The sequence below is a fragment of the Ctenopharyngodon idella genome, chromosome 18 (assembly GCF_019924925.1).
Source record: "Ctenopharyngodon idella isolate HZGC_01 chromosome 18, HZGC01, whole genome shotgun sequence".
NCBI classification, from domain to species: domain Eukaryota; kingdom Metazoa; phylum Chordata; class Actinopteri; order Cypriniformes; family Xenocyprididae; genus Ctenopharyngodon; species Ctenopharyngodon idella.
The window spans coordinates 36,530,313-36,545,934 of record NC_067237.1 but is presented as its reverse complement, the minus strand read 5'-3'; the positions used below and the strand labels follow the sequence as shown (position 1 = coordinate 36,545,934).

Genomic DNA, 15,622 nt, shown 5'->3' with positions numbered 1-15,622 from the left:
ATTTTATTTTAACCACTAGATGACAATTATTAATAATAATAAGTTAGGTTAAAGATTGTTTGGGCTGCTTTCACCAGCCATTGAAAGGTGTTGAAAGATGAACAAAACAGGACAGTAAGTGTCAACTGAGGTGACATTTATCAAATAATAATTAGCCTATAGCATGTTCATTACAGAATGATCGTCTTCCACAGTATTTTTCCATATTGAATCCAATATATATACATCTGAACATCTCTGCTTCCATTGATCTAAGATTTTTCATAGCATAGTGTAAAATATAGGCCTATATATGTGTGTGTGTGTGTGTGTGTGTGTGTTTGTGTATATATATATATATATATATATATATATACAGTGGGTACGGAAAGTATTCAGACCCCCTTAAATTTTTCACTCTTTGTTATATTGCAGCCATTTGCTAAAATCATTTAAGTTCATTTTTTTCCTCATTAATGTACACACAGCACCCCATATTGACAGAAAAACACAGAATTGTTGACATTTTTGCAGATTTATTAAAAAAGAAAAACTGAAATATCACATGGTCCTAAGTATTCAGACCCTTTGCTGTGACACTCATATATTTAACTCAGGTGCTGTCCATTTCTTCTGATCATCCTTGAGATGGTTCTACACCTTCATTTGTGTCCAGCTGTGTTTGATTATACTGATTGGACTTGATTAGGAATGCCACACACCTGTCTATATAAGACCTTACAGCTCACAGTGCATGTCAGAGCAAATGAGAATCATGAGGTCAAAGGAACTGCCTGAAGAGCTCAGAGACAGAATTGTGGCAAGGCACAGATCTGGCCAAGGTTGCAGAAAAATTTCTGCTGCACTTAAGGTTCCTAAGAGCACAGTGGCCTCCATAATCCTTAAATGGAAGACGTTTGGGACGACCAGAACCCTTCCTAGAGCTGGCCGTCCGGCCAAACTGAGCTATCGGGGAAGAAGAGCCTTGGTGAGAGAGGTTAAGAAGAACCCAAAGATCACTGTGGCTGAGCTCCAGAGATGCAGTCGGGAGATGGGAGAAAGTTGTAGAAAGTCAACCATCACTGCAGCCCTCCACCAGTCGGGGCTTTATGGCAGAGTGGCCCGACGGAAGCCTCTCCTCAGTGCAAGACACATGAAAGCCCGCATGGAGGACTCCAAGATGGTGAGAAATAAGATTCTCTGGTCTGATGAGACCAAGATAGAACTTTTTGGCCTTAATCCTAAGCGGTATGTGTGGAGAGAACCAGGCACTGCTCATCACCTGTTCAATACAGTCCCAACAGTGAAGCATGGTGGTGGCAGCATCATGCTGTGGGGGTGTTTTTCAGCTGCAGGGACAGGACGACTGGTTGCAATCGAGGGAAAGATGAATGCGGCCAAGTACAGGAATATCCTGGACGAAAACCTTCTCCAGAGTGCTCAGGACCTCAGACTGGGCCGAAGGTTTACCTTCCAACAAGACAATGACCCTAAGCACACAGCTAAAATAACGAAGGAGTGGCTTCACAACAACTCCGTGACTGTTCTTGAATGGCCCAGCCAGAGCCCTGACTTAAACCCAATTGAGCATCTCTGGAGAGACCTAAAAATGGCTGTCCACCAACGTTTACCATCCAACCTGACAGAACTGGAGAGGATCTGCAAGGAGGAATGGCAGAGGATCCCCAAATCCAGGTGTGAAAAACTTGTTGCATCTTTCCCAAAAAGACTCATGGCTGTATTAGATCAAAAGGGTGCTTCTACTAAATACTGAGCAAAGGGTCTGAATACTTAGGACCATGTGATATTTCAGTTTTTCTTTTTTAATAAATCTGCAAAAATGTCAACAATTCTGTGTTTTTCTGTCAATATGGGGTGCTGTGTGTACATTAATGAGGAAAAAAAAATGAACTTAAATAATTTTAGCAAATGGCTGCAATATAACAAAGAGTGAAAAATTTAAGGGGGTCTGAATACTTTCCTTACCCACTTTATGTGTGTGTATATATATATATATATATACACACGTTTTACACGTTGCTATGAAACGTTTTAGAAGCAGATATATACAGCTCACAAACGTCCTTACCATGATGTCGTAAAAGAATCATGAACTTGAAGACGGTCCCTCAAAGATCGTTGACATCACAGCATGCATTCAGCATCCAGCATTTGTCACAGAGAACAACGCTTTTATCCGCTCTTGAAAAACGTCTGCTTCTGCAAAAAAGGTGTTGTAGCTTATTGTCATAATGGCCAGTAGCCTATTTATAATTAACCAAAATTATCCTTTTTACATTTACAAAGTTATTGAACGCGGAAGTCCGAATGATCGAATGTGAAACCAACTTTACCGCATTCATTTTACGGGCTGTTTACACCAGTTCACTTCATGCGTTTTTACTGATCAGATAGTTATCTGATTTATCAAAACGATTCCATTTATACTTGACCACCTAAATGTGTCTCCGCAAAACGGATATAGGAAATCTGATCTTCAGTTCCCACTCTGTATGCAGATTTAATGGAGTTCACATCACCGAAAGCAACAAATATGAGCTGCTTTTTATTGATCATCAGCTAATTTCAAAATCAAAGACCGCAAAAGGAGAGAGAGCGGCATCAGCACTGGTAAGATAATTTAGTCTCATTACTTTTAATGAAGATGATTGTGTGTTGACCGTCTACGTCTTACTTTCACTTTCATTTTTGCGGCAGTTTGAGAGTCAGCTTGTTGAAGAGAGACTCAGTTACTCCTCTGCGGTGATGCAGTAGCGCTGTCATATCTGGCTATAACGTTATATAGCCTATAACACACTCTCACACGTTTATTTTTTTAGCATTTTTGGGAGGAGTAAAATTTGCATACGTGGTTTCAACATCCAGATGCATTTTATACTTGTTCAGTTTTGACTGGAATGCGTCTCAGACCACCTTCTAAAGTGGTTTAAGCGATCGGATTAAATCCGTCTCGAATGCGTTTCGGAGGGCATTTACACCTGGGTTCTCATTTATAACTGTTGCGTACACACAAAACATGCCCTGAAAAAGGCGTACGCCACTTCCACTTCCTTCCTATTTATAAAAACAAACCTGACGGGAAAATTTGCGCACCTGCACGCAAACTCTGACCCATGCGTATAGGCCTACAAACTCTTTTACTAGAGAGAGAAAAGTAATGAAGTAAACAGAACGATTTTAAACTCTGTTTTAATTTTGATATACACATTTACATTAATATTCCACTTTGATTAATGGCGATTAAATTGCATTACAGAATTTAAACAAAAATTAAGTTATATGAATTTAGTGTGCTACTTTTGATCACTTTTCCTGTGACACGCTAATAACATCGAGGAGTGATAGGTGCACAGTAATTCCTGTTTAAACTAAACTGCAGATCTCATGTTATGACAAAATATTTTTTTTAGCGAGAACGATGATCAGAGATGCACACTTACTTCAATATTATGGGAGACACTGCTGGATTCAATGGTCGAACGGTCCGTTGTCCCGTTTAAGTTCAATGATAATCTTACTGTACAGCTGGATCTGTTGATGTCGTGTGAAGGCATCTTCAAACAATTATAAAAAAATAAAACTGCATTGGAAGGATACAACTCGAAGAAAAAGGTAAGATTTGCACTATACCTTTTTAAAATGCTTTATCAGTGATGCACCGAGTCAGACAACTGTATTTACACTTCAATAAATAAGTAGGTCTATCAGTTTTCACTAAAATTAGCCTATAAACATCCTAAAAGATATGTTCACCTTATCAGCAAAACTGCATATATTTGATATGATTTGAATTAAAACAATTAAAATAATATTTGAAGTGGAAATGAATGAATCGACTCTATTCTAAAAACTTCATATGAGAAGTATTTTATAGCTACAATTTTGTTTTTATGGATATTTTGATATATTTATTCTAAAACATAACAAGGATATTGGATGATTTTTAGCAATGTAATGTGTATGGCACAAATGGCATTTATAGTCTGTATCTAATATTTTCCAATGTCTTGTACCTTTGACGGTGTTAACCATGGAGTCACTTGATGGGAATATGCATGGAAATAATATATGCAGATGAGGTTATGCATAGTAAAACTAGGCATTGTATAAGCTCCATATATGGTGATTTCAGGGAGGAGACAGGGTGGAGATGCATCTATGCACAATCTTCCACTGACTGGGATTTAAAGGGATTTTTGCGCAGGTTCTGGCGTACACATGGTTTTATAGATCTGAAAACTTTTGTGCGTACGTATACATTTAGGATGAAATCTACGGAAAGATTTATAAATGAGGCCCCAGGTGTTTTTGCGATCGGATTGCTATTCGATCAGAGAAAATGCATGAAGTGATCAGGGGCCTCATTTACGCACAGATTTGATCTTAGAGTGTGCGTACACATAAATCCACACGAGCATTGGCATGGATTTATGCATACTTCGCACACTTTAAGATCAAATCTGTGCACATGCGCACTTCATAAATGAGGCCCCAGGTATAAACAGGCTCTTAGAGTATGTCACATTTACTGATGCGTTATTTGTGGGATCATTTTAAATTAACAAAATAAATTGTGAAATAATGTTCAAATTAAAAAGAACTTATACCAGAAGGTCAAAAAAATGTAAAATCTGTAATATTATCTACAACTACATATGAGTTCTGTTTTTTCTCAGTGTTTTAGCACATTATTTAATGACTGCATGGTAATGTACACACACACACACACACACACACACACACACACATAGAGAGAGAGAGAGAGAGAGTCATGTGTTGTGAGTAATGATCTGATGTGATTATCACACCATTTGGTAACAGTACATAGCAATATATTTGTAGCATGATGTATTTTTATATTGCTTGTTTGTTAACTTAAAATTTGTCATTTGTTCTTAATTTTTATCATCATTTCTCTTTCTGAACTATCATGATATTCATCTCAGTGACTCATTGTCATGTCCAGGTCATGATGAGCATCTGATTGTCTTCAGCGAGATCTTTGCCAGTGCTGATCTGTTTTCAGTGGCAGTTTAGCTGCAATGATGTCAAAGAAGCAAGGAAAGGACTGTCTCTCTAAGATGAGTCTCTCAAAGAAACAGAGGTAAGACTGCAGCTGTTTTCACACAATCATTTTAAACACTAATGAAATTTACTTTTTAAGTGAAGAACAAAACCTTTTCAACAAGGAGCATTTTCTCTCACCTTTGCCGTGTTAAGTACTGTGCAAATCTATGTAAAACTATGTAACCAGTGAGGTTCATTCTCGTGTGTAACATTTTTGAAGAGGTACACATCAGGCTACACACAGCCTATGCCGTAGCTACTGCGTACACTCGACGCAGAAGTATAAATCTGCCAGTTTGTGTTAAACTGACTTGACTTAAACTATGCAAACAATTTGCATGTGAAACCTCTTTAAATGAGACTGAAGTATCTCTTGTAATAGTGTGTTCTCTCTATTTTTTTGTCATTAGTGTAAGATCAGGCTCACATGTGTCCAGCTCTGTGTCTCTGAAGAGTGACCAGTCAAAAGGTGCGGTACCAGACTTCAGTGAGGAAAAACCATCGTCTGAAAGGTATTTCATGTGTGTTTTGTTTTTACTGCATTAGCTATTTTTTTTCATTAAGATATGTGATAAATAATAATAATAATTCACAGAACACAATGTCTGATGTTTGCTTTACTGGTCTGGAGTTCCTTCCAGTAATACTACTACACAGATAACCACCAGAAGGAATAAATTCACTTTGAAAATAGATCTTGCAGTCTATGTTTTGCAATCTATGTCTTTTAATCTATCCATAGTCACAGAAGCACAAATGCATAACTACACAGTATTTGCAAGATTAAACATTAAATCTTTTCAAATGAGCCCAAAGAACCTTCTGTAGCACAGTGTTTTTTTTTTCTTTTTCTCTCACTGTTCTTTGTGTCATTAGTGTAAGATCAGGCTCACACGTGTCCAGCTCTGTGTCTGTGAAGAGTGACTGTTCAAAAGGTGCGGTACCAGACTTCAGTGAGGAAAAACCATCGTCCAACAAAAGGTATTCCATGTGTTTCTTATTGTTGGACATATAGACAGTTAGAAAATTAATAAACATTTATATTAAAATATTTCAGCAAATATTCGCTTCAGTTAAATGTTTGATTAATTCTCAAAAAGACAATTTACAAATGGCAGTGCTTTAAAAACCTAAAGGGAGCACAAAAACTATTTGATATGAATAATAATTATATATATTTTTTTATTTTCTGTTTAATTTTGGTTGTGACATACCTGTTGTCAATGCAAAATTCATTTTTATTCACCAGCTTCTGTGTTCTTTGCTTATAGGACAGAAAATATTACATTAAGAAATTTAGTTTTTACTTAAATTTATACTTAAATAGATCCTGCACATCATTCATTTTTTAGTAATTTCTGTAATATTTTGTCTGAAAATGCAGCATTTAATTTTGTTGGCTAACAGGCTTCAATTAGATTCAGATTTCCAGACTCACAGGAAACACAAGAATTTCAAGGACAATCTCCTGTGGATCTTCCAGGTAGTAAAAAACATTTTCATAAATGTCTATAATTATAACAGCCAAATAGGTTGCTGAACAATGTTTATAAAAAAATACCTAATAGAATTTTGTTTTTTTATTTTAAAAAATGGAAGCTAATTAACATGTTTCTCTCTTAACTTGTTTCTTTTACATTTTGTATTTTTTTGTTCGATCTCTATTTATTTTATTTTTGCTTTGTGTGAAGGATCTTGAGAGCAAAATAATCACATTTCTAAAGAATGAGTTGGAAAAGTTCAAGAAAATTTTACAAAAAGAGAACACACAAAACTTTGTGAAGGACTTTAATAAGAACAGATGCAGTATCAAAGAAGCAGCTCTTGATCTCACACTCCACTACCTGAGAGAGATGAAACAAGATGAAGCTGCTGATACTTTAGAAGGTAAGAGACTCATGACCATCTGTCAGATTGTCACTTATAAATGTAGACTGAAACTATCTATAAAACCATACATTTGTTACATATCCTCATGTTTCTGTGACCTAGTTTCCCCATTCTGTTCATTAGATTCACCTGTGTCTAATTATCTCATCACCTTGTTAAGTTCCCTTTGTTTGCTTCCTGTATTTAAGCCCTGTGTTCACCCTCATTCCTCGTCCGTTCTCGTCCTTGTATGGTTGTGTTATTCATATGTATTATCATTAAAGCCTGTATTCATCTACTCTCCTTCGTTTCGCCTGGTGTTTGAGACCATCTGTGACAAAATTGGGACTAAAACTATATTTTTGTTCCTTTGTTTAGATGAGCTGGTCTTCATTCATCAGCTAAAATGTAACATAAAGAAAAAGTATCAATGTGTGTTTGAAGGAATTGCAAAGCAAGGTGACTCCACACTTCTGAATAACATCTACACAGATCTCTATATCACTCAGGGTGGCAGTGAACAGGTCAATAATGAACATGAGGTAAGGCAGATTGAAGTTGCTTCCAGGTGTCATCAATCAAAAGAGATTCCGATTGAATGCAAAAATATGTTTGATGCACCTGAACAAGACAAGGAGATCAGAACTTTACTGACGAAAGGCGTTGCTGGAATCGGAAAAACCATCTCTGTGCAAAAGTTTGTTCTGGATTGGGCTGAAGGAAAAGAAAATCAAGATATCAGCTTCATATTTCCTCTTCCATTCAGAGAGATGAACTTAAAAGAGAAAGAAAAAATAAGTTTGATGGATCTTATAACTCAGTTTTTCACAGAGACAAAAGGACTGAACCTTACAAGAAGGAATAATTTCAAAGTACTGTTCATCCTTGATGGATTGGACGAATGTCGTTTTCCTCTGAAGTTTGATGGTAATGAGACATGGCGTGACGTATCATCACCAGCCTCTCTGGATGTTCTCTTAACGAACCTCATCAGGGGAAATCTGCTTCCTTCTGCTCTCATCTGGATCACCACCAGACCAGCAGCTGCCTGTAAGATTCCTCCAGACTGTATAGACCGCGTGACAGAGGTCAGAGGGTTCAATGATGCACAAAAGGAGGAGTACTTCAGAAAAAGGTTCACAGATGAGAAAATGGCCAAAGAAATCATTGATCATGTTAAAAAATCAAAGAGTCTCTTTATCATGTGCCACATCCCAGTCTTCTGCTGGATTTCAGCCACTGTTCTCCAGAACATTCTGGAGGAGAAAAGAAATAATGATGTGAAAAACAATCAGGCTGATGACACCTCTGAAACACTGCAGGAATCAAATACTGAAGACACTCCCAAGACTCTGACACAAATGTACACACACTTTCTCCGCTTTCAGATCCAGCAGAGTCGGCGAAAGTATGATGGAGAATACACACCCGATGTTTCCTGGGATAAAGAAGCCATTCTTTCACTGGGTAAACTGGCATTTCATCAGCTGGACAGAAACAACCTGATCTTCTATGACACAGACCTGGAAGCCTGTGGTATTGACATCTATAAAGCATCAGTGTACTCAGGCATGTGTACCCAGATCTTTAAGGAGGAAACAGGGATCACTCTTGGTACCATGTACTGCTTTGTTCACTTGAGCATTCAAGAGTTTATTGCAGCCCTTTATGCACATCTGTTTCTAGACATTAACAAGAAAAATGTGTTTGTTCAAGAGTCTACAGAACAGGAAAACAAAAATGAAACCATGACTGATTTGCGCAAGATTGCAGTGGACAAGGCGCTCAAGAGTGACAATGGGCACCTGGACCTTTTCCTTCGCTTCCTCCTCGGTCTGTCACTCCAGTCCAATCGGCGACTCTTAAAAGGTCTGTTGACACAGCAAGATGGCAATGACCAGAGAAAAGAGGTAATAGTTCAGTACATCAAGCAGAAATTAGAAGATAATCTGTCTCCAGAGAGATCCATCAATCTGTTCTATTGTCTGAATGAACTGAATGACCAAACTCTGGTGAAAGAGATTCAGACCCACCTTAGCAAAGGAAGTCTCTCATCTGCTGATCTTTCACCTGCCCAGTGGTCTGCTGTGGCCTTTGTGTTATTGACATCAGAGGAGGAGCTGGAGGACTTTGAGCTTCAGAAATTCAAGAAATCAGACGAGTGTCTCATTAGATTATTAGCAGTCATCAAAGCCTGCAAAAGAGCTCTGTAAGTAATTTAATACACATATATAACATACATTTAATAACATTTAATATAAATATATAGAAAAATGAATTGTATGTGCTCCACCTAATACTGATTATTGTATTTTGAAATTTGATTTATTTCCCTTGTAGGCTAAATGATTGTAACCTAACAGACAGAAGCTGTTCAGCTCTGGCTACAGTTCTTGGATCAGAGACCAATCTGAAAGAGCTGAACATGAACAATAATAATCTGCAGGATTCAGGGGTGAAGCTGCTGTGCACTGGACTGGATAACTGTAAATTGAAAGTACTGAGGTAAGATTTGTAACAATATACAAAAAAAAAAAATATATATATATATATTAGGGGTGTAACGATCACAAAATTCATTGTCAATACAATTTTTTTTATTTGGGGGTCAACGATACCCCCCTTATGCTGGGTTGCGTCAACAGACGATGATCATGTATTGACGATAGCCAGAGTATGTCGGCCATTACATTCTTCTAGTCTGTTATTATTACTATTAGGTTAGGCTACTTTTATTAATAAATTAATATTATAATAAATTTGCCCCGCAATAATTTCATAGCGCATCACCGCATAACTGACGTTCTGTGAGGATAATAAATGATTAGGGTATTAGCTCCTCTTTTAAAATGTTTTAAACATTTTTAGGTCTATTAACCTATACAATGAATTATAGGCCTATAATTAAAATTATTAACAGTCTATAATATTTCCTAACACTGCAGACATCAATGAAAATTAAGAGCAGCTTTACTTCAATCACCGACTTTAAAAAAAACAACCTGTTTAACACGAAATGCAATTGTTTTCATTTGTTTCACTATATTTATGGGCCACAAGAGAAATAATGGAATAAATTAAGACAGTTAGGCTATATAGCCTACCGTTGTCAGCATATTTTGCTGAAATTCGTCTCTTGTCGTCTCTGAGAGAAAATGCTTCGTTAATGGAGCGTCAGACAGCTCCGTCACTTTTTACTTTCACTTTGAATACTGACCGAGATTAAAGACTCTTGCACAAAGTTTGCACGTTGCTTCTTGTGTGATATCCATCAGCTCGCCTTCTTGGTTTAAAACGGAAAGATTTCCGATATTGCGACGTAACCCCTCCTGTAATAGGATTAGTCCAACGAATCGTTCGGTTTGTAATGCGTACCGAACCGAAAGTCTCGTACCGAACGGTTAAATACGAATACGTGTATCGTTACACCCCTAACACCCCTATTTAAATATATATATAGGGCGGCTTGACTTTAACACTAACTAACCTGCCAAATGCAGTGGATTTCAGCAGTGGCGTGTAAGTCAGTCCCACTAGCAACTTTGGCAGGTTTAATTTTATTGTAGTCTTCTCAAAAGGCATCTGAAATAATAAACTAATTTCAATGTGACACTATGACACTACACTTTACAGTGTTTCACATTATAACCAATCACACATGATTCTGTTGAGCTTATGAATGCATTGGCCAATCAGAGGCATTCAGATTAGTCATTGCTGAAACACTGGAGTTTTGCTCAGTGCACATGCTCACAGACTGAATTCTGCTCTCTCTTGAATTCTTTCATCATAAACAACAAACTTTAGATGTTCATATGATGCAAGTAAAAGATTCCTTTCACAGTGTAGACAGCTTCATTGATTATAACAGGATTTAAAGTCAGTGATAATTAGGGTTGGGAACCAAGTGTTTTTTGAAAAGTACTGGAACCGTGCAAAAAAGTTTCTGTTTAGAAAACGGTTCTGGTCTGATGGGTGGGTGAAGTGTGGGGAGTGTATCCTTTAATAGAGACATTTCACCTCATGAATATTATAGCAATGAATGAACTGAAAAGCCCTCACGCTACTCATATACGTCAGATATCAATGCAGAGAGAGAGAGAGAGAGAGAGAGAGAGAGAGAGAGAGATGCACAAAGCTACACGATTAATTTTTAAAAAAAGTTTATTATTCAGATATAAACGCTGATGTCTACGTTACCAATCAAAATAGAATAAATCACCTTTTGAAAGTAACTGGGTGCTTCAAATAACGACTATATCGGTTGCATTGTTACACCACTAGGTGGCATCAAATTACTGTTAAAATGTATCTATCACTGAATCATTCTTTTGGAAACAAGTGACGTCTTTACAAATCCAACTTACAAAAATATTCTGTTTCACCTGTCTGGATCGTACATTTGTGTTCAAGCATCTTATTTGTGTTTAATTTGTGGTAACCCTTTACAATAAGGTTCATTTTTTTAACATTAGTTAATGTATTAAGTAACATGAACTAACCATGAGCAATACATTTGTTACTGTGTTTATTAATCTTTTAACCTTAGTTAATAAAATACATCTGTTCATAGTTTGTTCATGTTACTTCACAGTGCATTAACTGATGTTAACAAATACAACACTTGATTTTAATAATGTATTAGTAAATGTTGAAACTGACATAAACAAAGATTAATAAATGCTGTAGAAATGCAGTTCATTATTAGTTCATGTTAATGTAGTTAACTAATTGTAAAGTGTTAGCAAATTTGTTGAGATTAGCAGTTTGTTAAACACATTTTACAAGTATAATAAGCACAAAAAAGGACTGATTTAGTTGAGTATTGTGCACTCTTTTCCCTTACTACTATTTTTTTATTGGTTGTTTAATCATTTTAATGGAACCGAAATCGGAACCGGAATCATTAGGCAGAATCGGAAAATTTCTTACAATTCCCAACCCTAGTGATAATGTTCTTTGATCATTTAAATGTTCTTGCTCACTTTCTGTGTGTAATTTATTCACTGTTTGAATAACTATGGAGCTGTGTTATAATTAGAAACTTACTTTTTTTAAATGAAATGATTAAACACAAATTCAGTTGTATTCAAAACATTTAATGACATGACAGCCATATCTGGTAATTGCCTAAAAAGATGGATTTATGATGTGCGTAGGCCCAGAGGCTGTTGACCTTGTTAGTGCTAGCTCGCACAGGCCCCAAAGTGGAAAAGCTGCTATTGATAGCAGACAACAGTACAAGCACTGGAGTACAACATTACAGGTGGTAGATTAGAACAGAGATACTCAATCTCACTGGTGAATCATAAGGATTCTTTTCTGGTAAGTAAAGGGTTTCCAGTTACGATAATGCCAGTTTTGTCCATGTTCAGATTCAGAAGGTTGGAGTTGAGCCATATTTTTACTATATTTTTCATATATTCACACAGGCAGATTTTTTTAAAGTGGATAGAGAAGGTTTACAGATAGTATACATTTAGATGTTATCTTTGTAGAAATGATAGTTAAAATCATGTTGATGTAGAATCTGACCCAGGGGTAGTATGTAGATGATGAATAATAATGGATCGAGAACTGATCCCTGATGCAGCTGAATGTTACATTTTTATTTGTGTTCTAGACTTTCAGACTGCAGTATCACAGAAGAAGGTTATAAAGCTCTGGCTTCAGCTCTGAGATCAAACCCTTCACACCTGATAGAGCTGGATCTCACAGGAAATGATCCTGGACAATCAGGAGTGAAGGAGCTTGATGATGTACTACAGGATCCAGGATGTCAACTCAAGACACTGAGGTGAGATGTGGTGAAATAATACATACAAATAATACAATGATAAGCAGCCAAATTATTTATAGAATTATTCATTAATACAATCTTTTGCAAAGAAAATTGAACATAAAGCATTTGACACTGTTTTCAATTGTGAATCAGATGCTATTTTTAATAAAGGTTTAGTTAAGAATTTAATTGAATCCTGCTTTATCTTCCCTTCTGCAGGTTTTTGAGTCCTCCTGCAGATGAAGCCTGTCAGTTTATGAACAAAGTTCTGGGTGAAAATCTTTTACTCCTCAGAGAGCTAAATCTGAGTGAACATAAACTAGAACCCTCAGGATTGAAGAAACTTGCTGCTGTACTGCCGGATAAACACTGTAAACTCAACACACTGATGTAAGTTTTATTATCATTACAATACATTTTTTTCTTATAATAGTGAACTTGCTCTTTATTGTGTTATGTATATTTTGTAAGCCCAAAGCTGAATGCCATGTTCAGAAAGGAAATGCTGTGTACTAAGGAACCCCTAAAAGGAATAAATATGAGTTGGCAGGAAAAATATATTTTAATGCTTTCTCTAGCAATTATATAGTTGGGTAATTATACTGTATATATTTTGCGGGCATCAGGGAGCCACTGTTAATATGCGGGGTATTGAAATCGCTTTTAAATGCGCGCTCAAGTTTGACTTTCACTTTCAAGATTCACAATCACACATACTGTATAGTAGGGAGTGGCGGTACTTGATACACATTGTACAAGATTAGATATTTGTCAGTGGCGCTCAGGATCTACAAATACTTCACCATCGTCCTATCAGCCATCTCTCCTTACTCTCTTTATGTGGCAAGTGAAATCTGATGTAATGTAAAGTAACAGGCTACTGCTAGCAAGAAGCTAACCATATGTCCCTTTAGGGGCCCCATAGAATGCGTTTTTTTTTTTTTTAATCTTGTGTGCCTTTCCAAATACGGATTAAGGCTTCGGGCACACCCCTAGTCATCATGTCACCAGTAGTTGTCAACTCTTGGTAAATGTAAACTCATAACTATGTTTTCTCTTTTTTTTAGTCTGAATAACAGCAATATCACAGATGAAGATTGTCGTGTTCTGACTGAAGCTTTAAATTCAAACCCATCAAATCTGACAGAGCTGAATCTGAGTGGGACTGAACTGAGAGACTCAGGATTGAAGATCTTTTTTACGCTGTTCAAAAATGAGCAGTGTCAACTGCAAAAGCTGAAGTAAACTATTTAAAAAAAAATCTGTTAAAATGCAAATCTCACATTTGTGGATAAAAGTAGTTTTTACGAAATATATGAGCCTGTGTAATTGTATGCATCTATATACCATTTTTATTTTTTGCTTTGTTCTACAGGTTAAACTGCAGCAGTATTACAGCAGAAGGTTGTTCTGTTCTGGCGTCAGCATTTTGTTTAAACCTGAAAGAGCTGGAACTGAATAAAAATAAACTAGGAGACTCTGGAGTAACACAAATCTCCACTCTACTGGGAAATTCACAATGTACACTGAAGATACTCAGGTTTGAATTTGGTTAATTTAAACTTGGGCAGAAATCTTCTGTCAGTGATGTCACTTACAGAAATAAAAAGTGTTATATAAAAAAAATATTGACAGACACAAGGCTTTTTAAGTGCTGAGAATTATGAATATCATAATCCTGTAAAAGAAATGTTTTTATTGAATTAGTTAATCGTTAGACTTATAAGACTTTATTTCATTGTTTTTATTTCATTTTTCCTCTAGACTTTCAGACTGCAGTATCAGTGAAGAAGGTTATAAATCTCTGGCTTCAGCTCTGAGATCAAACCCTTCACACCTGATAGAGCTGGATCTCACAGGAAATGATCCTGGACAATCAGGAGTGAAGGAGCTTGATAATTTACTACAGGATCAGAATTGTCAACTCAAGACACTGAGGTGAGATGTGGTGAAATAATACATACAAATAATACAATGATAAGCAGCCAAATTATTTATAGAATTATTCATTAATACAATCTTTTGCAAAGAAAATTGAACATAAAGCATTTGACACTGTTTTCAATTGTGAATCAGATGCTATTTTTAATAAAGGTTTAGTTAAGAATTTAATTGAATCCTGCTTTATCTTCCCTTCTGCAGGTTTTTGAGTCCTCCTGCAGATGAAGCCTGTCAGTTTATGAACAAAGTTCTGGGTGAAAATCTTTTACTCCTCAGAGAGCTGAATCTGAGTGAACATAAACTAGAACCCTCAGGATTGAAGAAACTTGCTGCTGTACTGCCGGATAAACACTGTAAGCTCAACACACTGATGTAAGTTTTATTATCATTACAATACATTTTTTTCTTATAATAGTGAACTTGCTCTTTATTGTGTTATGTATATTTTGTAAGCCCAAAGCTGAATGCCATGTTCAGAAAGGAAATGCTGTGTACTAAGGAACCCCTAAAAGGAATAAATATGAGTTGGCAGGAAAAATATATTTTAATGCTTTCTCTAGCAATTATATAGTTGGGTAATTATACTGTATATATTTTGCGGGCATCAGGGAGCCACTGTTAATATGCGGGGTATTGAAATCGCTTTTAAATGCGCGCTCAAGTTTGACTTTCACTTTCAAGATTCACAATCACACATACTGTATAGTAGGGAGTGGCGGTACTTGATACACATTTTACAAGATTAGATATTTGTCAGTGGCGCTCAGGATCTACAAATACTTCACCATCGTCCTATCAGCCATCTCTCCTTACTCTCTTTATGTGGCAAGTGAAATCTGATGTAATGTAAAGTAACAGGCTACTGCTAGCAAGAAGCTAACCATATGTCCCTTTAGGGGCCCCATAGAATGCGTTTTTTTTTTTTTTAATCTTGTGTGCCTTTCCAAATACGGATTAAGGCTT

At 36.4% G+C, this 15,622-nt stretch overlaps 1 protein-coding gene across 1 annotated transcript in view; it reads left to right on the top strand.

Annotated features, from left to right (window-relative positions):
• LOC127500238 (uncharacterized) overlaps positions 1-15,622 on the top strand; it is a 298,033-nt gene that overhangs the window by 187,837 nt on the left and 94,574 nt on the right. The window contains exons 106-111 of the mRNA XM_051871231.1: positions 12,560-12,733; positions 12,938-13,108; positions 13,786-13,959; positions 14,094-14,258; positions 14,483-14,656; positions 14,861-15,031. Of these exons, the coding sequence (XP_051727191.1) occupies positions 12,560-12,733; positions 12,938-13,108; positions 13,786-13,959; positions 14,094-14,258; positions 14,483-14,656; positions 14,861-15,031 (1,029 nt within the window). The remainder of the gene's footprint in view (positions 1-12,559; positions 12,734-12,937; positions 13,109-13,785; positions 13,960-14,093; positions 14,259-14,482; positions 14,657-14,860; positions 15,032-15,622) is intronic.